This window comes from Neomonachus schauinslandi, chromosome 16 (assembly GCF_002201575.2).
Source record: "Neomonachus schauinslandi chromosome 16, ASM220157v2, whole genome shotgun sequence".
NCBI lineage: Eukaryota > Metazoa > Chordata > Mammalia > Carnivora > Phocidae > Neomonachus > Neomonachus schauinslandi.
In genome coordinates, this window is record NC_058418.1 from 41053239 (window position 1) to 41073757 (window position 20519).

Below are 20519 nucleotides of genomic sequence, written 5' to 3' on the forward strand. Positions count from 1 at the left end.
GTTTCAAGACCACATGGCCAATGACAGCCTACTTCACAGATTCTCGCTTGCTCAAGGCCTGTCTGCCCCACACCAGACAGCTGCCTCTGCTCTCACCACCCATTCTCCTGAGCAGCCCCTCTCTAACCCCACCTGACCCTGCAGTCCTCTTCATGCTGGGAAGCCTCCTATGACCCTGGCTCTCTTTGTAGCAGCTGCCCACAGGCCCCTGCAGAAGCTGTCCACACCACCACCAGCACCCACATCCCACTGCATTCACACGCCCCTCCCTCCTGGCGCCAGGCTTAGCCCAGAGCTGATACTGGTCATGTGTGTTGGCCAAAGGGATCTACAAAACCATGGGACCCCTGTCTTTCACCATGGGAGGGCAGAAAAGGCCTTGACCTCCTTCTTTTTGCACACCTTCAGTGACAAGGAACCCATCACCTCCTGGGGAATCCTGTTCCCGCCACCCAGGGGCCGCTCTGAAGGCAACTAAGAGACTCTGAGGGATGGAGCCAAGTTGATCTCTCGTGGTGGTCCCAACCTCCACCCCAGTGGGGCCAGCTTTGTCCGTGGACAATGATGGCACCATTCCTTCAAGTAGTCACACCCAGGATGGAGCCACTAGCAGACGCTTCCCCTCCCTGAGGTAACCACACTCTCCTCTCTGGTTACATTCCTCTGGACATCCCTAGGATTGGAGGCTCCATGCTCCAGCTGCTCAGGACATGTATGATTCCCTCGGGCCAGAAGCCCCCCTCCTCTAATTCTTCCTGTAAACACCCTTCCCCTCAGCCACACAGCCACCTCCTCAGAGAAGCCAGGTGTGAGTTCCCCGTCTCGGGGTCCTGCCCTGGACGGGCCCTGGCCCCGACGGAAGGGATCCCCTCTTTCTGCAACACTGTGGGATGACCCAGAAAGGAGGAAGGGGAGGAGGTGGAGTGGAGGACAAGAGCAGACAGGGAGGCAGGAGTGAAATGGCAGAGATGCTGTGGGAGTGAGGGTGAGAGGGCCATGGCTCCTGATGAGGCCTGGAAACCTTGCCGCATAAAGGTCAGCGGTGACCTTGGTCAGGGCCTTGTGGTGAGTGATGGGAGGGCTGGGAGCACACTGAGGACGCAAAGGATGGGCAGGGCTGGGCGCAGGGGTGAGAGAACAGATAGTGTGTGTAAAAGAATAGGCCTCAGGAGGTGGGTTTTTAATGGTGTGAGAGATCTGCACTGTTCAGATGCTGATAGGAAGAACCTGGAAGTGGAAGGTGGCTGTACAGACAGGTGAGTATGTGTGAGTGGCCAGTCAGGGTCCAGGGAGTGGGGCTCGGGGGCTCGGGACTCTGGCAGAAGGACCCAAGAGAAGAGGGAGCCTCTGCCTTCGGATCAGGGTTGGGGACACAGATGCGGTGCTGGGAGGTGACTGGTTTCTACTGTCTCCATGGAGGAGGAAGGTGAGCCATCTGCCCAGAGAGAAGGCTGGGGGCAGGAGGGGAGTGATGTGCAAGATGGTGAGGTGCTCTCCCAACCTTGGCGGGGGGCTGCGGGGTGCTGGGTAGGGAGGGCAAACGGCTGGCCGGGCAAAGAGAAGCCGAGGCCAGCTGTGCTGGTGAGCAGCACGTCTGGCAGCAGGGATCACCGCGCAAGGCCGGCTTCCCCAGCTTTGCTCCAGGCTGTGGAGGTGGGGGAGGGCGCCTCCAGGCCAGAGGCTGCTGGGATTCCTCCAGGGCTGGGGGGCTGCCAACCAGGGCGGGACCAGAAGACGGGCAGCCAAGAGAGCTGCAGATGCTGGCAGAAGAGTGCTCAAATGATGGACCAGGGAACCTCAGCTGGGGAGGGAGGAAAATGAAGACAGAAGGGGCAGCAGGGGAGGAAGCAAGGCCCAGTGTCCTGCTAAGTCCGGAACCCGCGTCCCACAAGGGACTGAGAGTGGGCTGGAGGGCCTGACTCGGCGGGGGGCTGACTCAGCGATTTTGGGGTGGAACAGTTCCAGTAGTGACATGGCCTTGGGTAGCCATCGGTGGGGGCGGCTGGAGTGGAGAGCAGAGGAGTGGGTCACTGGAGATGACGAGGTCATAGAACGAGCAGCCACAGGCTCAGACAGGCTGACACGTGGCTGCTGAGCTCTTCCTGAGTGAGGGCAGGAATGAGGAGATGGGAAGACTTAAGCCACGATCACCCATGAATGGAAGGGGCGGGGAAGTGACGGCCTGCCACAGGATAGTGCTTGGCTGCTTTAAGCACGCTTGCTGCTTGCAGCCAACCTCCAGCAAAGAGCTGGCAGCTGTGCGGCCTCAGTCACGCTCGGAGCCCTCTCCAGTTTCATGGCCTGGCAGGCTGCGACCAAGCCTCTAAGGGTACCAAGAAAGGCCAGGAGCTAGCTGCACAGGCAGGTGGCCAAGCGGGCAGTTAGATGGATGACAGCTGCCCTCTGACCACTGGCATGGGTCAGGCCTCCTCTGGCCAGCCTAGCTGGCAAGGCCAGAACATTCATCAGGAAGCTGAAAGAGCCTTGTGCAAACAAGGTGAAGGCTGGGCTCTGGCAATACATGCATTGCTTCCTGGTATGTCCCCAGCTCTGGCCTTGGGGCAAGGGATACCGCAGGCCCAGGACAGGGGGCTGACTGACACATGGGACGCTCCAGCGTGACCCCCAACTCAGCAGCACAAGACATGCCCCATCTCTGGCCTCCCGCCCCAGAAGGACCATGTCATCTTGTCTGTACCTTGACCAGAGCCAGGGAGGTGCGATTACAGGCCCAGCCAGGATAGCAAGAAGGCCCCAAGAAAGGAGACCTGTGGCCGGGAAAGAGACTGCTTCCCAGCCTGGGCAGGTTCCCCGAGCCTTTCAAGGGTCACAGCCTGTGGCCTCCACCCAAGGAGGGAGCCCTTCTGCAGAGCTGCAGCCCCTCCTTGAGGAAGTGGATCTTGAGTAAGTGGCTTCTCTTTGCTAGGGGTGAGAAGCAGGGCAGGCAGGAAGCACCGAGCCAGGCAGGTGTGCCAGGTGCCAAGAAGGCGGGTGGGAGCACCAAAATCAGGGAATGGTAAAAGCTCAACAGTGCCCAGAAGAGTACCTGGAAATGCTTCCCCACAACACACACTCACATACTCCACTAACACAGCGCACACTCATTTAAGCTAGCCACCAGTCACACCTCTGGGGCCATCTCTTGGTTCACCAGGCTTGGTTCCTGGCTCCTGGGCTATCCTGGCAGAAGGAGCCTCTCTAGCTCCGTTTCCACAGGCATACCTGGCAAGCAGGGGCTGCCTCATCCACGTGCCCCTCCCCCTCAGCCTGCAGGACCTAGGGGCCTTTCTTCTGCTCAGCTTCTCCAGGAGCTTAGTGGAGGCAGGGCTACACCCAGCGGTTAGACAGTGGGGAAGCCAGGCAGTCAAGGGTCATTAAGCATGGGGACCTGGGGAAATGGGAAAGGCAGCCAGGTGTTCAGCCTCCCCCTTCTCCCTAAGACCCAAGGCCATGGACAGAGAAGATGGAGAATGGGCCTCAGCTCAGACAGGGCCAGAGGGCCTGACTGGTGCATTCCAAGAACCTGGCTCTCCAGAGCTCCGCCCATGCCCTTAGCCCTGACCCCAGGATGGGAAGTGGGGACCTAGCAGTATTCAGTGTGCATGCTGCAGGGTGAGGGAGGAAGAGTGCTCGCATCATCCTTGGTCTCCCCACCCCAATCTCTGTAATGCCAGGGGTGCAGGGAAAAGGGCTTCATCCAAAACGACAGTGTGGGACACTCTTGCCTGCCCACCAGCTTCCCAGGCAGCAGTGAAGTGGCTGGTGGTGTCCTGGAGGCCCAGGGTTGCCGAACGGCCAGCGCAGCCACACAGCCCAGGAAGACCCTGCGGGCAGCTGGCCTGAGCCCACGCTAGACCAGCTGCACCAGGCGCAGCTATGCTGCCCAGAGGGACGGGAAGGCACTCCAGGGCACACTTACGTAATGAAGTCCAGGAAGCTGGCGAGTGGCTCATAGGCGTGGTTCCTCATGTGGCGGAACTCCACCACCATCTTCTCCTTAAGCCGGTCATCAATAACTGACACAGTCAGTGGCGAGGCCTCATTGGCCAGGAAGTTGCCGTAGTCAGTGCTCTGCAGGTGCAGCTTCAGGTCTGAAAGCCAAGGCAGGGGGTGGGGGAGTGAGGGTTGCCCATGCTGAGCCTCCCCAGCACCCCAAGATACCATCCCCACCCGGACTCTGGGCCCCAGTCTCTCCCCTAGAGTTGTGGCCTGCTGCTACCCTGACCTCGTGTCCCCGCCTTCACCTCCCTGTTGGCTCAGGGCCTACTCCAGGGCAGTCAGGCCAAGGCTCCAGAGATGTCCCAGACCCTTGGGCCATGAGCCAGTACACTGGGCCTCAGAGGCCAAGCACAAGTAGAACAACTGTTCCTCCAAAGGACAAGAAGGCCTGGGAAACCCCAACCCCGGGTGCCATTTACAGCCCATTGCCTTTGAGGCCCTTCTGTATGGTGGGCTCTGGGATGGCCTTAACCTAGAGCAGGGTAAGACGTGGGCCCTGCCCTCCAGAGCCTCAGGGCTAGAAGAGCAAGCCAACACACCTGGGCAGAAACAATGCATATAAAATAAAGGAGGCAGGACTTGAGTGGACACCAAGATAGGACTGAGACGATGAGAGAACATGCCAGGCTGGGCCTTCCCTGTCCCTCTGCCTAGAAAGTAATGCTCTCTCCTCAGACATCCCCTCTTCAAAGACCTCTCCTGCAGCCTCACCACCCTGTCCCTTCACGTGTGCCGCTCTTCTTCGTAACACTGTTCGACCCGTCACAGGACCCGTAAGCTCCATGATAGCAGGGATCTGGGGCCACTGCAGTGTCCCAGGGCCTAGAACAGAGTATATTCTGGTGCGTTTTCATGCTCAGTAAATAACTGGGGAATGGACAAAAGTCTGGGGAGAGTGTTGGTGAGGACAGCAGGTGGGTTTAGTCCTGGATTTTGAAATGGGGGACACTGTAGCAGTGACAGCAGTACCAAGGACAGTGGCCAAGAAGGTACCCATATGTGCGTGCGTGCGTGTATGAATGCCCAACAGCCAAGGCCGGCTTCTGCTGTAAGGAATGATGTGTTTTCTGTCCCCTGGGGAGGCTGTCCAGGGGAGGACAGAAAGGGTATCACTCGTGAACATTTCCACAAGCCCCCCTGATCAAGCCTCCCTGTGTGTCTGTGGGCCTGGAGGGCCATGCTATCTGGGGCCACTTCAAAGGAAGGGTCAGTGTGGCACATAATTCCTTTGAAGTCCCTACCCCTGTACCCCATCAAGAGAAGAACGTTCCCAGCCTGGAGTCAGGGGTGCTAAAGGAGAGATGAAGGAGCAGGTTAAAAGGGGAAGTGAGAGGGAGGGAGGGGCGTGTGCGCCCCTAGCTGAGATGTCTTCTCCCTGCAGCTCTGGGTGGCACCCAGGTGGCCACCAGCACTCATGTCCTCTGTGGCTCCCGGGCCCTCACAGAGTAGACTTTAGCCTTGTGAGGCCTGCAGGAGGCCTTCACCATCTGCTGCTCTTGCCATCACCCTGCCACTCACATCTCCTTCTCTCCACAGCCACCCAAAAGTGGGACAGAACCGAGGGCAAGGTAGGGCAGGGAGAAGCCACCAGCCCCCTGCTTTACCCCATGGACCTTGCTGCCTTTGGCCCAGGAGGTGTGCACACTCCTACGTCCTCACCCCAGGCTGTCTGCCACGAGTCCCTGCCCTGGGTTCCATTCTTCCCCATCCCTACCATGGTCTGGCCAAGGCCCACCTATGCTTATACTAAGGCATGGGTGAGAGAAGGTGTTTTGCTCAGCGGCACTCAAGTTGTTGCAATGTTTAATTACCCATTTGGCTGTCAAAGAAAAATTCTTAGCCATAGCTGATGGTTGCTGGAATAGTCCATCACCTTGTATTCCTACCTCTAGTAATGGGCTTTATGTGCCAGATTTTAACATCCTCGACCCTGGAAAAGCACAGAATTCTTTTTAAAAGAAACATGGTTTTACTTGCACACAACTGATCAGTTTTGAGGGATCGTTAATGCTCTCGAAGTGGTTTTTGTGGGTGTAAAACAGAGAGTGAGTATATGAACTGATCCCTCTTACTATAGTATTGAAGTTAATATACTTGTATCTATCACACATTGTGACGCTTGAAAAACAAAGTGGGCAAGGGGTTCTGGCCAGGGCACAGCAGGTGCTCAAATCCCCACTAGGGGAAGCTGCAGAGCCGACAGCAGCTGGAAGCCGGGGCTGGAATGTGGTGTTCTGGGTCAGACCGTCTAGTGCGGTAGCTGCCAGACCAAACCTGTTCGTTGATCCACCCAGCCACTGCAGCCAGCGAGAGCCCATCTCAGTCGAGAAGACTCCTTCCTCTCTAGCTCACAGCTGGGCCTGGAGGCCAGGGCAAAACCCAGTCCCCTTAGCAGGGCCCCTCATGCCAGTGACCCCACTATTCTCTGGGACAGCAAGTCCAGGCCCTGGGCCCCAGGCCAGCCTCCTGCCTCCTCCCCTCCAAAGCATCCTTGCATGTGCTGCTGGAGGCTTCCTTAAATGCTGTCCCCCTAGCCTCAGCTCTCCGGCAGTGTGCCCTGCCTCTGCCTTTCTAAACAGGGCTTCTCTTTGCTGGGAAGGCGCGCTCCACAGCTTCCCCACTGCCAAGTACCCTCCACGCTCTCCAGCTCCCACTGACTGTCCATCCAATACACTGGTCAAGTGGGAGTCAGCACCCCAACACCAGGGGAAACCCAGACCCACTCTAACTGGAAACAGAGGGCTCCCTGCTGTGTACTTAGTCCCGTGCCAGGAGCAACATGTGCGCTGGACCTCCCAGCCATGCCCATTTCACAGACTTAGAAAAGAGCAATCAGAGGGAACATGAAACCTATACAGAGTCCCAGTCAGGTGTCGAGGGGCCGGGATGTGGATCAAACCTGGTGGATTCTGGTCTCCAGTTCTGGCCTCCTTTCCTCCCCCACCCTTTACATCCTTGACCACATTCTCCCACGGCCCTTGGCCCAGGGTGGGCTTTGCAGATATGGACCCAACTGCCTAGACAGACTTTAGTCCCAGAAAAGCGGGCAGGGGGCAGGGGGCAGAGGGCATGCTGGCCTCATGACCTTGGAGGCAGCCTGGACACTCGCTGCCCACCTGACATCATGCTCAGCAAGCCCCTCTGGTATCACCTGAGGCCACGTCTATTCCTAGAGAAGCCAGGAACTTGTGCATGTGAATGAGAGGGTCAAAGCTGAGGGGTGGGCTCTTCCTTGCCTGCTCCCACCCGCGGGGCTCAGCACAGGCCTGACAGCAAAGCCCCCGGGGCCTTGGCCCTGCGTTCTGCTGACGCTGCATCTGGGGAAGCTGTGGCTCCCAGGGGGGCTGGAGCACAGACAGCTGCCTGGTTTCTGCTGGCTTTTGTCAGATCGCGGCAAATCCGGGAGACTCTACTGAGAATCCTGCCCAAGGCCCAAGGAGTCTTCCTTACCAGGAAATTCATTTTTTAAAGGCCCCCAGGGATGATGTCAAAGGGCCGTTCCAGACCACTTTCCTTGGCCAAGCCCTGCGTCTCCCTGTGAACCAGGGAGAGGGGACAGCCTGCCAGCCAAGAAGGCGACTTGGAGGCAGGCAGGCTAGCCGATCCCTCTGCTTGGACCACACAGGGCTTCTGAACCAGCTCTGACCCTGTTCAAGCAACCTGGCGCCCAGAACCAGTTATGGGCAGCCCCAGGCCCTTCAGACAGTCCTCAGGGCTGGGAGGAGGCCCGCTGAACCACCCCCTCCACCACCACCAGCAGCTTCCTGCAGGCTCTGAGGGACGCAGAGAAAGGGGTGTGCCTGGGGGTGGGATCTAAACACAGGAGTAGAGGCCTGGAACTTGTTGAGAGCTTCGTGGGTGACCCAGCCACCCAGCCCTGGCCCAGCCCCCAAGGGCGGCCAAGGATGCCAGGGGCTCTGGGAAGGCAGGGGCTAGTTCTACTCTGTGCCTCGAGCTCAGCAGCCTGACAGCCTCGGTGACAGCCCCTGAGAGCCCCAGACATGCCGGGGCTGAGGCATGAGCAGTGTTCTGGTTAGCATACACTCAGGGGACCGCTCTGGTCTACCCACAAGCCCAGCTGTCTACCCCAAATCCTCCCATCCGTGGCCCAGCACCAGGAATGTCTGGCCAGCTTGGGAGCTCTCATAGCAAAAAGACTTCCTCAGAGGCTGATTTCTCATGTCCAAGAGGACGGTGCTGCTATCAGGAAGTTCTCTCTGCAGTCTGACCTAAACCCCTCCTCAGAGGAAGCCCCCCAACTCAGTTTCCCAGTGCCTCCAGCCTCCCCTGAGAGCTCTGGGCTTGCTCCTCAGCACCCCTCACCCCACCCAGGACCTTCCCCTACCACCTCTGCTTCCCAGGGTCGCCTGTCCCAATATTACAGTGACTCTCCCCACAATTCCCATCTTCCGGTGCCACTCAGGCCTCCTCACCACCATGGTGCCCTCTTGCTGGCCTCCTGCCCCACGTTTTGGCTCCTGCTCCCAAGACCACTCTCACACCGTCACTAGAGTGAAGTCGTCCAACTCCAGCGAGTCGTTGTCACCTTTACCCAGGGGCCTCTGTGGCCTCAGGGCTAGAGCCCTGCCTCCTCCCTACAGTCTGTGAGGCCCCACGCCCTCAACCCTAGCACCGCCCCAGCCTCAGTCATCAACTCTCTGCTCTACTGGTCCCATGCTCTCACTAGGGCGACTCGCCTATGATCTCCGTCCCAAGCGAGTGCTTCAGGGATGTCTACAGAATGCCCTCGGGAAAAAGCCCCTCAAGTGCAGGAAACAGGGCTGCTTCCTCAGCCAGAGGCCTCTGCCCTCCCTCTTCCATAGGGCACCACTGTCCGCCTTGAGTCTGCCCTTGTCAAAGATCATGGCCCTGGCTCCTGCAGGCTTCTGCTGAGCTCTCTGAAGTCCCCTGGGCAGGCTGCAGCCCCACCCACCCCGCACGGCTGTTCCTCCCCCGGCTCACAGCGTACACCAGAATCAAGCTGGCTCCACAGCTTCCCCGTCCCTTCACCCCCTGCCTACTCCTCAGCCCACGTCTTCCAGGTCGGGACCCCTCAGCAGCAGAGCCCTGGCCCCAGCTGACACCTCTGATGACCATCCAGCCCCTGATTAGCAAGAGGGCATGCGGACGCCTGGCCTGAGCAGCACTCCCTTCTCTGGGTGGGACAAAGTGTGGGCTTGGCAGCCAGTCCCAGCCAGGCCTTGAGCGGTGGCAGCTAGGCAGCCCCGTTCCCCATCCACTTCCTGAAACCCTTCCCAGATCCTGCCAGCCCCGAAAGTGATCTTTCAGGCCCTCCAGGACTCCCAGGGGCAGGCAGCACGTGGCCCTTAGAGCCCCGAGCGGGAGCCCCTCCCCAAGGGCCCCAGGGAGACAGGAAGAAGGGAGGGCCTCGGCCCGTGCCAGGGGGCTGGCCCTACACTGGCCCCGGGGCCCAGCAGGCACACAGGCAGTGCCTGGCACAGCACCCCGGGCGGGGCGGCCCCCTGCTCTCCACTCATCCATGGCCTCATGGCCCACAGAGGGGCCCTGCTGGCCAGCTGGCCGCGGCACAGTGTGAGAGGACAGTGTGTTCCCAGACTTCACTTCTGCTTTTCCAGAGGTCACTCAGCGATGCTCTCCTGGGGAGCTCAGGGGTTTTCAGGAATTGCGGCCCGCTGAGTAAAACCAGATGTGCAAATCTGCTCCCTAGAGCCCAGCATGCCCACCCTGCCACTCCCTTCAAGGGTGCTGGTGCCCCTCGGAGCTTGTTCTACCACGGCCCTGCACCCAGGTGAGGGGTCTACTCTGAAGAGACTGAACTGGCTTCCACCTCCAGGGCTTGTTCTGCCCCAGATGCTCTCTAAAGCTGCAACTTCCAGGGGCTCAAAGCAGGCAAACTCGGACAGATGGACAGATACAGACAGATGGCCAGGCTGATGGCCCAATGGAGCCACAGCCCCGCCTCAGCAAATGTGCTGTGCCTGAGTCTCCTCCCCAGGCTCTGGGGGTGGCTGAGACCTCTTCTTCGTATCAGCTCCAAAGCAGATGTGTGCACTGGCTGGCTCTGCAGGGTCAGAGCACCACATCTGGAACTCCCAGAGTGGGAGCCACAGCACGGAAACCGTTAACCCGGGGTCTACCTGGGACCCGCAGCACAGACTAAGCATCCTTTTCACCCCCAGACCTCTGCCAGGGCCCAGCACAGGCCCCCTCCCAACCTCACGTAACACCAACCAACCCTGAGTTCCAGCTCATCCTATCAAATGCCGGCTCTTCCTCCACTCCCTCAGATGCCGCCTGCCGTTCCCCTTCCAGAACCTCCTCACTGCCCACCCCTCCACCTGAGATGCCCATGGTTTCTTGCCCTGGCCAGTACAGATCTAGCTATCAGCCATCAGCTGATGCATGCCGCAGCCCCTGCCCCCTGCCCCGCTCTGCAGCCCAATTTTGCCAGATCACTGGTTTTGGACATTGCTCCTTAGGTGGCTGAGTGGGGCAGGGAAGTGAGAACCTGAGCTTTGGAGCCACAGTGACCTGGGTCCAAATCCTGTCCCACAGCTTGGCTCTGAGCAGCTTGTGGATCCCTCTGGATCCAGGCTCCTGGCCAGTCACCTGGTGAAAGGCTGTGCGGTGCCCGCCAGCCAGGGCACCAGTGACAGACGCTGAGCAGAGGCAGTGTTAGAACGGAGCGGTATGCACATAGTCCGTCCCTCCAGGCAGACAGGATCCCAGCCAGAGTCTCTTAACCAGGACCCTCAGCACCAGTCAGGTGGTACGTGTTCTCGGCCCCAGCCTATTGCTCAGGCTGTCCTACTTGGTACTCTGATGAATGCCCCTGCCCTTCTTCCCCATGGTCTGTCCCGACCCTTTCCATCTGGCATATCCTCCTCCTCACTGTAAAGGCCATGGGGGGCCTTGTGCAGCATGAGCATGCAAACACACAGGCCCCACTCTGCTGTCTCCGATGGAGGGAGGAACAGAACTGGCTCAACATCTGGGCCTCCTGTCCCCAAGCCCATGTCCCACTTCACCTACTAGCAAGACAATATAGAGCTTTGGGCAGCCCCGCAGACCTGGACAGAGGCTAGGACCCCAGCCCGCACCACCCACCACACCCTGAACTGCTGTCCTGGGGGCCTTGGGAGCAGGCAGGAGGTGGTGTGGCCAACAGGCAGCTCCTGGTCCATGGGAAGCCCCCAGGCTGGCGGGCCAGCAGTCTCGGGAAGAACCTGGAGTCCACTGCTGGCAGGGCCACATGCAAGTTACTGTGTCTCAGTTGGCGTGCGGCAGGGCCCCTGCAGGGAAAGGACAGAGAGTTCTCCTTCCATGGTCCCTGGACCACCGTTTCGTTTCGTGTTGGAGGCCCTTCAGTGAGGTGAGGCATTCACAGAGGGGGATGGGACTGATCCACAGAGGTGGTCCCGCGGACACCAGGGGCCCGTGGCACCGCTCGCCAGCATACCAGATACACGGATCAAATGGGAGTGTCACTCCCCATGTCCCGGAGCAGCAGGGTGCCCGACCCAGCTTTACTACCCTTCTCTCTGCTCTGAGACAGGTGGCAGGTGGTGGCAGAGCCACATTTAATTACCCTCATGCTCTTAGGAACACCTCGTCCCTGCAGCTGGGAGAATGAAAGCATCCCTCATATCCCATGAGGAAGTCAACCTATCCAACAGTCAGAAGGGTGCCAGGCAGGTGACAGTCCCCTGTGCCAAAGGGAGGGGCAGAACTGGTTACTGCTGTACCCAGGGCAAGTTCCAAGAAACTCTCCTCTGACTGAGCGGAGATCCGCCTGGATATCCCCTCACCAGAACATCCCCACCCAGGCCCTAAGGCTCCACAGGACTGGCCTGTCCCAGGAGACACAGGGCTTAGAGGGCAGCTTGCCTGTTTCCCTGCCACAGACCAGCCTGAGAACCAAGCAGCCCAGCCTCGCCCTGGGAGGCGGAGGCCACACCTCAGCTGCTGCCCTGCACTTTGACCTTGAACCAGCTCTTTCTCTCTCTTTTTTTTTTTTTTAAAGATTTTCTTTATTTATTTGACAGAGACACAGCGAGAGAGGGAACACAAGCAGGGGGAGTGGGAGAGGGAGAAGCAGGCTTCCTGCAGAGCAGGGAGCCCGATGTGGGGCTCGATCCCAGGACCCTGGGATCATGACCTGAGCCGAAGGCAGGCGCTTAACGACTGAGCCACCCAGGCGCCCGAACCAGCTCTTTCTTGCCACCACAGTTATAGAACCTGCAGGTGGGAGTGGATCTGGGGCTGCGAGGAAGAGCTTTTCATTTTACCAAAGATGTGAAGTTTGCCCGGGTGTGAGTGAGAGAGGTAAAGTGGTCCGACATGGCCAGGTGCCAGGCAGCCCAGGCAGGGCCAGCTGTGGCGGTGAGCTTGCTCAGAAGCTGGCCCATGCCCGTGTCTGGCTCCCGGGCCCACGGGCCTGCACCGCTGGAGCGATCCCGTCAGCCCTGGATGCTGGGCTTCTGTTCTACATGCACAGACCTCTGGAGGAAGGACGCTAAGGAAAGCTGGAGCTCACCTGGATGGGGACAGGGCAGTTTTAGGGCCCCCAGTGGCTACTATTCACAGTGAGATTAAGCCAGGTCAGGCTGGATCCTGGCTGGAGCATCCTGCCAGCTCCGCAAGGCCTCGAGCCAAAGCTATGGAAATACTCATTTTGCTTAGACTTAGGCCGTATGGCTGGGCTCACTGGATCAAGTCTCATTTGGGGCTATGAGCCATGCTGCTTTTAGCACAAAGTCTCATTTACTGCAGCTTATAGAAACTGGACTGAACAGCCCAGGCTAGAGGCAGAGTTGACCCATCCCATACCCATGACCAGCAGAGCCAAGAGGCTTGGGCCGGGCAGGAAGTGGCAGGAGCAGTAAGCATCCAGGCTGATCCTGTTTAGTACCCTCAGACCCATTTACCCAACCTGCTCAAGGGCCTGGCAGGACACGTACAGGGTAGGCAGTAACATGCCAGACTGAGCATGACCCGTCCTGTGGACTTGGGCCAGCCCCTGGGATAGATGGGTCACCTGCTCAGGGAGCCTCATAGCAGAGGCTAGGTCCCAATGATAGAAGCCAATGGAGAAAGGGGGTGAGACACGGAGCGTGGGCCAGGCCTGAAGGATAACATTCCAGGACCCTCACTTCCCCCAGGCCTTGCCACAGGGTATCTGCCTCGGAGCCTAAAGGGGTTAAGTGGGTGGGGAGGATGGGTGAGCTATAAGCCATGCCTTGGCTGCCTTAGGGCCCTGTGTGCTAGGTCATGTGTTGCAGCTCATCAATATTCCTCAACTCCCAACCCTTTAATCTCTAAGCTAGATACCGTGTGGCAAGGCCTGAGGGAATGGTGAGGGGCCCCCAAAGCAGGCTCTCTTGACCCTGACCACCACTTCCTGAACTGGGGGCCGGGCACACAGAGGCGTAGTTCAGGCATCCTTCAGTGAACATATGCAGGGATAAGAAGCAAACAACCAAAGACTGTACGGTGACAGGACAGGAGGAGCCAACACAGGTGTCCGGAGATTGGAAGCAAGCCCTTGGCCCTCACCCAGACCCAGTTTCCCAGGTAAAATAAGAGGGTTGGGTAAGGTTATCTCTAGGAGGCTGGCCGGCTCTGACATTCTCCACCCTGGTCAGGCCTAGATCACATCGACCCTTTACGACTCAGCCCCTAAGGGCCACTCAAGGGCTCAGGGTGAGTCTAGAGGCCTGGGTACCCACGGAGCAGCCTTGGCAGAACTGACAGCAGGTGCAGGGGAGGCCCGGGCTTGCGGAGCCTCTGAGCAGCCACCAGAGCAGGGGAAGGCAGGGAAGGTGGAGTTGCAACAGTGAGGACAGCAAGATAATTCCTCAGAGGGGAAAGCCCCATCTGCCAGCCACATGCAAAGCCTCAGATGAGGTGAAGGCCTGAAAAAAGCCGCTGCCTGAGTAGCCAAGGAGAGACAAGATCTGGGCAAGTGCCCAGGGCCAGGCCAGAGTTGGCCAGGAAAGCAGTGCCCAGCACGCAGTCAGGGCTGTTCCTCCACACACCCCCTTCCCCTGCCACAAGTCTGCCTGCCGCTCTTCAGGACCACTCAAGTTCCCAGGGGGGCAGCCCCAGTCCAGGCCCTCAAGCTACAGGGTGCTGGATGCAGAACAGCCAGAGCACGTGTCTGGCTACAGAACAGGAGCCAAACCTACTAAGTGGCCCTTCAGAGTCTTGATCTTCCCGCCTCGAAAAGAGGAGGAAGGCCAGCGCAGAACAGCCAAGTAGGTGTTAGATGAGGCAGAAGCCAGGAAGGTCAATGGAAAGGTCCCCCAAACTGGGGTGCAGAGTGGAAGAGAAGAGTTGTCAGCCACCTGCTAACAACCCCTTTCCAGCATGACTGTGTGTACCTACAGAGTTTGGGGTGCCTACTTTGGACCTTTCCCAGAGTCACTCTACCCATGTGTACCTGTATGCATCCCCTAAAGTGCTGAAGGAGACTGGGAGAAAAGGAGTCTGTCCTGAGGATGAATCTTCCCTCTCCTGGAGGGACCAGGGCTGCCCGACAAGAGTGGAGGCCACGTGGGGAAGAGTGGTGCTTCTGGGAGTCTGGGAAGTATCCCGATCCCTCGGCAGCCTCAAACTCCGCTTGGACCCCTGGTTCATGGTGGGTACACTGTGCTGTAGCTACTGCTCTCAGAGCCACCTGCATGGCCCTGGCCCGGCGGGGGGGTGGGGGTGGGGGGTGGTGGGGGGTGAGGACAGCCTGATGGTTAAGGCTGGAGCAGGGTGTGCTCAGCACCAAGGCGGAGAGCCTCTGAGTATGTTCCCTGGCCTTCTCCTTCCCAGCCCAGGAAGCTGGGGCACAGGGAGGTGAGGACAAGAAGAGATGGACAGACAGGAGACACTGAGCCGTGAGTCCTGCTTAATCTGAGAAGGCCAACTAGGACTTGGGTGAGGGAGGTAGAGCCCAGACGGAGTCCCAAGGGACGGTGGCCACAGGCAGATGCTGTGCAGAGGTGAGGAGAGGCAGCCTGGCTGACTCACTAGCTCGGTCAGCCACACACCCCTCCCCGGCTCTCTCCAGCCCAGCGGTCATGGCACACCCCCTTGTGGCCACAGGGAGGATGGCTTTGTAGACAGCGAGGGGGTCCACTCTTCCTCCCTCCCTCTCAACACACCCCTCCAATCTAATCCCTGCCTCAGATTTCTGGTCCCTATCTCCCCCCAGCCAGCGATCCCTGGGGGTGGAGGCTGCAGGCACCCACAAAGCCACACAGGAATGTGTCGTATAGAGCAAGCAATAGGCCCAAGGTAAACATGAGTCTGGGAAAGCCAGAATGGAGACAACGTGGCCTTGAGTCTGGTCAGGAGGGACTGGTGGGTCTTGCATCACTGAAGACAGAGCCTGCTGAGGAGCAGGACTAGAGAGACCGCAGAGGAGGTGTGGCCATCCTTAGTCCCCTACACTCTTGCTTCCCAGCTCAACCAGACCTTCCCAAGTCTCCAAAGCCCTTGATCCAGCTTTCTCCCCCACCCCTGCCCCTCCTCTACCGCCTAATGACATATCTAAAAAAAGCAGGCACGGGCATGCCTGGCTGCCTCAGTCGGTAGGGCAGGCGACTCTTGATCTCTAGGTTATGAGTTTGAGTCCCATGTTGGGTGCAGCGATTGCTTAAAAATAAAATCTTTAGGGGCGGGTGCCTGGGTGGCTCAGTCGGTTACGGCTCACGTCATGATTCCGGGGTCCTGGGATCAAGCCCTAAGATGGGCTCCCTGCTCAGCGGGAAGCCGGCTTCTCCCTCTCCCTCCCTGCCCCCCACCCCAGCCTGCTTGTGCACACGCACGCATTCTCTAACAAATAAAATCTTTAAACTTTTTAAAAGATTTTATTTATTTATTTGAGAGAGAGAGAGAGAGAGAGAGAGCATGCAAGGACCCTGAGATCATGACCAAAGGCAGCAGCTTAACCAACTGAGGCCACCTGGGCACCCCTAAATAAAATCTTCAAAAAAAAAAATCTTGAGGGGCACCTGGGTGGCTCAGTCAGTTAAGCATCCAACTCTTGATCTCAGCCCAGGTCTTGATCTCTGGGTGGTGAGTTCAAGCCCTGTGTTGGGTTCCATGCTGGGTGTGGAACCTACTTAAAAAAACTAATCTTTAAAAATTTTTCAAAAAGCAGGTGCTTAATAACCCAGAAACAAGATAATCTCTGACACGGCACACACCTCCAGGACAGGGGCCTTAGCTTTTCCTCCCCTGTACACCAAAGCCTAGTCGTCTGCCAGCACCAATGCTGAGTCGTCCCTCATCTAATCATATAAATACTTACTGTGCGTTCACTCTGGCTAGGCACTGTGCTGCTGAATGCTCACAGCCTGCAAGGGATTTCATTTCACAGGCGGGCAAATGAGCTTTGGGGTATTAAATCACCTGCTAAGCATCACACAGCTGGCCGGAAAGGAAGCCATGGTCTGCCTGATGCCCCACCTCACACAGAACTCAAGAAGGGTCCTGGTGACCCAGGGGGACCCTGAGGCTCCTGAACCGGAGCAGGCAAAGATGGTTTTATAGGAGAGGCCACTACTTCGTGTCCTCACACCTGTTCGCTCTGGATGCAGACCTTCTAACAAGCTGCAGTGTGTCTGACCGCTGAGCCCAAAGCACAACAACAGCTACGAGGTAGAAAAAGGGTGTGGGGTGCTGTAGCAGGCACCCCGACTACAGTGGGGTGGGCAAGTGGGCAGCCTGACAGGGGGCCAGGAACGAAACTATCCGAAGCGGACTTGGGCTCCCAGGGACAACAGTTCTTTGCATCTGAAGTCCAACAGCCCTGATGTGGGAGAAGCTCTGCTATGCTCAGTGTGTGCCACCAAGAAAGCAGGAAAGGGAGACTAGTACATTCCAGAAGGGTTCCGTGCAAAATATTTAAATTAAGATGTTGGGGCCTTTCCTTCTCTACCATCCAGAAACGCTGGCCACCCAGAAAGCCTCTCTTCATGGGTCTTGGATGGCTCACATCTGCCGATTCGGAGGCCACCGCAAAAGGCCCTACCTACCTAGGCTTGGGTACAGTCACTGGCTCCACCTCAGAAACCAAGCCCAAGAAATCACTGAGTAAAATCCAAGAAAAAGTGTGTTATCACCCAGCAGGGCAAGTTCTGACGTGACCTCTGGGGCAGGGCTTGTGAAACAGGGGCTATCAGGTCCTATGCTAAAGTCTATACCCGCGCAAGATGTAATCAGGGAAGGAAAAGCAAGAAGCGGAAGGGGGGGGGCGGTGGCGGGGGGAGAAGAAAAGGGAAAGGTGGCCAGGTGAGAGGTGAGCAGGTGAGCTTTACCTGAACGGGAGCCCAGGGGTTCTGGCCTGGTCACCAGCCAGAGGTGTCCAGCCCCAGCCTGGGCCCTCAAGTAATCCCCTGGGCTTGAGTCTTCAGGTATAAAGAGAAGGGGTGGGCGCCTGGGTGGCTCAGTTGGTTGAGCGACTGCCTTCGGCTCAGGTCATGATCCTGGAGTCCCGGGATCGAGTCCCACATCAGGCTCCCTGCTCAGCAGGGAGTCTGCTTCTCCCTCTGACCCTCCTCCCTCTCATGCTCTCTGTCTCTCATTCTCTCTCTCTCTCAAATAAATAAATAAAATCTTAAAAAAAAAAAAAAGCAGCTTGGATTATTAAAAAAAAAAAAGAGAAGGGGCTTGATGGGGTTTCCCTAAGACTCAGACCGGCCCTAGCAGGCTGTGAACCAAAATCTGGAAGTCAAATGTCCAGGGTCACCAGCAGAGGTCCCATTGTGGATGGCTGTTGGGTATGAGTAGCTTTTCTTGCATATCTATATGTTCTAATTTCCCTCGTTTTACATATCTTTATCAGATGTCTTAAATTATCAACTATTTGTTCACTGCAAGAAATCCAAAGAGTACATAAAATAAAAACTGCACATATTCTCCTCCCAGCCTCTTCAATCCCTCCCTCCAGAGGCTGCCATCCATTTTAGACCACATGGTGTCTAGGCTTCCAAACACTTTTCCATGTGCACACAGTATTCTACTAAAGTGGGAATATATTAACAATATATTTTTACATCAGTCCTTATAGAACTTCATGCTTTTGAGCACTTGTATAGTATTCCACTGTAAAGACAGACCGTGGTTTATTTAACCATATGCCTGTCAATGAATATTCTATTGGTTCTAACAGGCTGCGGTTACGAACAAGGCTGATGTGAACATCTCTATACGTGCCATCTTGTGCTAATCTAGAGGGACACAATCCTCTAAGTGGGGCTACGGGGACACAGAGTCCACATGCATGCAATGTTTTAACAAAGTGGTGAAAATCTGTCCCCCGCAAGGTCCACACTGAGTCACCCGTCCACCAACTTTACTTTTGGGAATTAAAAAAATATAGACGTTTATTCAAAAACAAAAACAAAACCCTCCCACGCCCAGTCATGCAGGAGAACGCACGGCAGGGATTATAGGGGAATCCCTGTGCCGCTTGCCAAATTAGGCTCCATGCCAGGTGTCCTGGTCAGAGCACACCTGTGTCCGCTTGGCCTGTCCTTAAAGCTTCTCTCCAGCCTCCTGGCAGGACTGGGCTTCTAAGGGAGACTTGCCCTGGCTGCAAGCCTACAGATGGCCGAGCATGGGCAGAGATGCTGCCAGCGAGCCAGGGCGCTGCTGACTTCCAGTACCTTCAGTGCTACTTCCCCTGAACTCCAGGCCCACGCAGCCGCCTCCCTCAGACACTCCGATTCAGCACATCTGAGACAGAACACCTCCTCTTCCATCACCCCGTTCACACCCCAAACTGTCTCCTCTTCCGCTGGTCCCCACCTCAGAAGCATTTCCAGCACCCACCCAGGCATTTAGGAAGACAGAAGCCTGACTTCTGACGCCTCTCATCCCAGTACCGAATGAAAACTGGCCCAACCTTGTGGGTCTCACCCCCTGAGCTGGTGCCTGACCCAGTCCTTCACCTCCCCCCATGCTGGTCCTGCGCAGGTTCGGCCCGTGTTGTCTCACCTGGAGAGCTGGAACCGCTGCATGCCTCCAGCCTGGCTCTGCCTAAATCCATCCTCCAGAGCCTCAGACCAAGCTTCTAATGGCATCCTCCTCCCACCCCCACTCCCTTCACAACCCCCTCCCCTTCATCTACCGAGGGACCAAGTGCGAGCTGGCTCACCACAGCAACACCTCTCTCCTGCCCCTCTCAAGCCTCCACCCCCACTCTGGAGCCTCAGCCTCTTGGGCAGCAGCAGCAAGGTGGAGACGAACAACGAAGGTATTAGGTGGCCACGGTCACCACCAATGATCCATGCCACCCGATCCATCACTGGGTATCAGGGGTCTCTTCATTCATCGATGCCACCGCCCAGGACAATTGGGACAACATGGATCCTCAAACACCGAGGCGAAAATTTCAGGTGTATATGGGGCCAGGCTCTCATCGCTCAGAATCAAGGTGCTCGTTCCCTTTGATCTGCAGTGCAAACTCTCCCAGGTTATCACCTTCTGCACACTCTTCTCCCAATGCGCCCGAGCTCCTCTCTCTCTTGCTTGTGGCCAGTGGACTCTCAGGGCTGTGTTACCTCTTCCTTCAGAATACATCCGACTCTGAAGAATTTTGCACTGAGCTAAGCTCGTCTTCCTGTCCAAGCCACGGTCCTCTAACTTCAACTCACTAGAGTCTCCTTTGACCAACAAAATGCAATATAGGAAATAATTCCAGGCAAGACTATATACAGAAACTCTTAGACATTTCCCACACACTGGCCTTGATCTAACCCTAAGAATCTCTCCCTTCCCTTCCTTTGTTTGTTTTTTTTATCATAACATTCATCCCTCCTGAGCTGTGTCCAAGGCGCTCAAAGTCTTCATGAACCAGCCTGATGCACCTATCCATATTCAGCCCCTGTATGTCCCTGACATGTGTTCTATTCTCTCTTCCCAGCTCCTGAAGCTCCTTGGACACTCTATGACGTTTCATGTTTCCAAGACGATAATGCCATTCCTTCTTCCCACCTCCTTGGCCTGGTTGACTTCTTTTGGTAACAGCTTTACTGAGACATAATTCATATGGCATACAACTTTCCCATTTAAAGTGTACAATTCAATGGGTCTTAGTATATTCACAGGATTGTGTGATCATCACCACCATCAATTTTAGAACCCCAAAAAGAAGCCCCGTACCCTTTTACCCCACCTGCTCCCATCCCCCTAAAATTTACCTTGTGCCTACTATACATTTGATGTTGTCTGCCCATTAGACAGGCACACTTACCCTGCAGGCAAGACCTGCATGACATGTTTTCATTACCCATTCAAGGCCCAGCGTGGCGCCTGTCTCTCAGGAGTGACCATGGCGAGAGCAGCAGGCTTCCCTGACTGTTCACTTGGCACCGGGCCCTGTGCTTACACTTTGTACACATCTCAAAGAGATGCTACTAACATTTCCGACTGTACAGCTGAGGACAAGCGACCTGCCCAACGTCACGAAGCCAATAAGTGGCTGAGCTGGGTTAGTTGACCAGTGAGCTCTGTTCCATCTATATGTCATCTCTGCCCAT

General features: G+C 56.9%; 1 protein-coding gene across 2 annotated transcripts in view; it reads right to left on the minus strand.

The window, feature by feature from the left end:
* Positions 1 to 20519, minus strand: part of ATP6V0D1 (ATPase H+ transporting V0 subunit d1) — a 38377-nt gene that overhangs the window by 10688 nt on the left and 7170 nt on the right. For both annotated transcript variants that reach the window (XM_021705752.1, XM_021705753.1), the window contains exon 2: positions 3920 to 4091. In XM_021705752.1, the coding sequence (XP_021561427.1) occupies positions 3920 to 4091 (172 nt within the window). The remainder of the gene's footprint in view (positions 1 to 3919; positions 4092 to 20519) is intronic.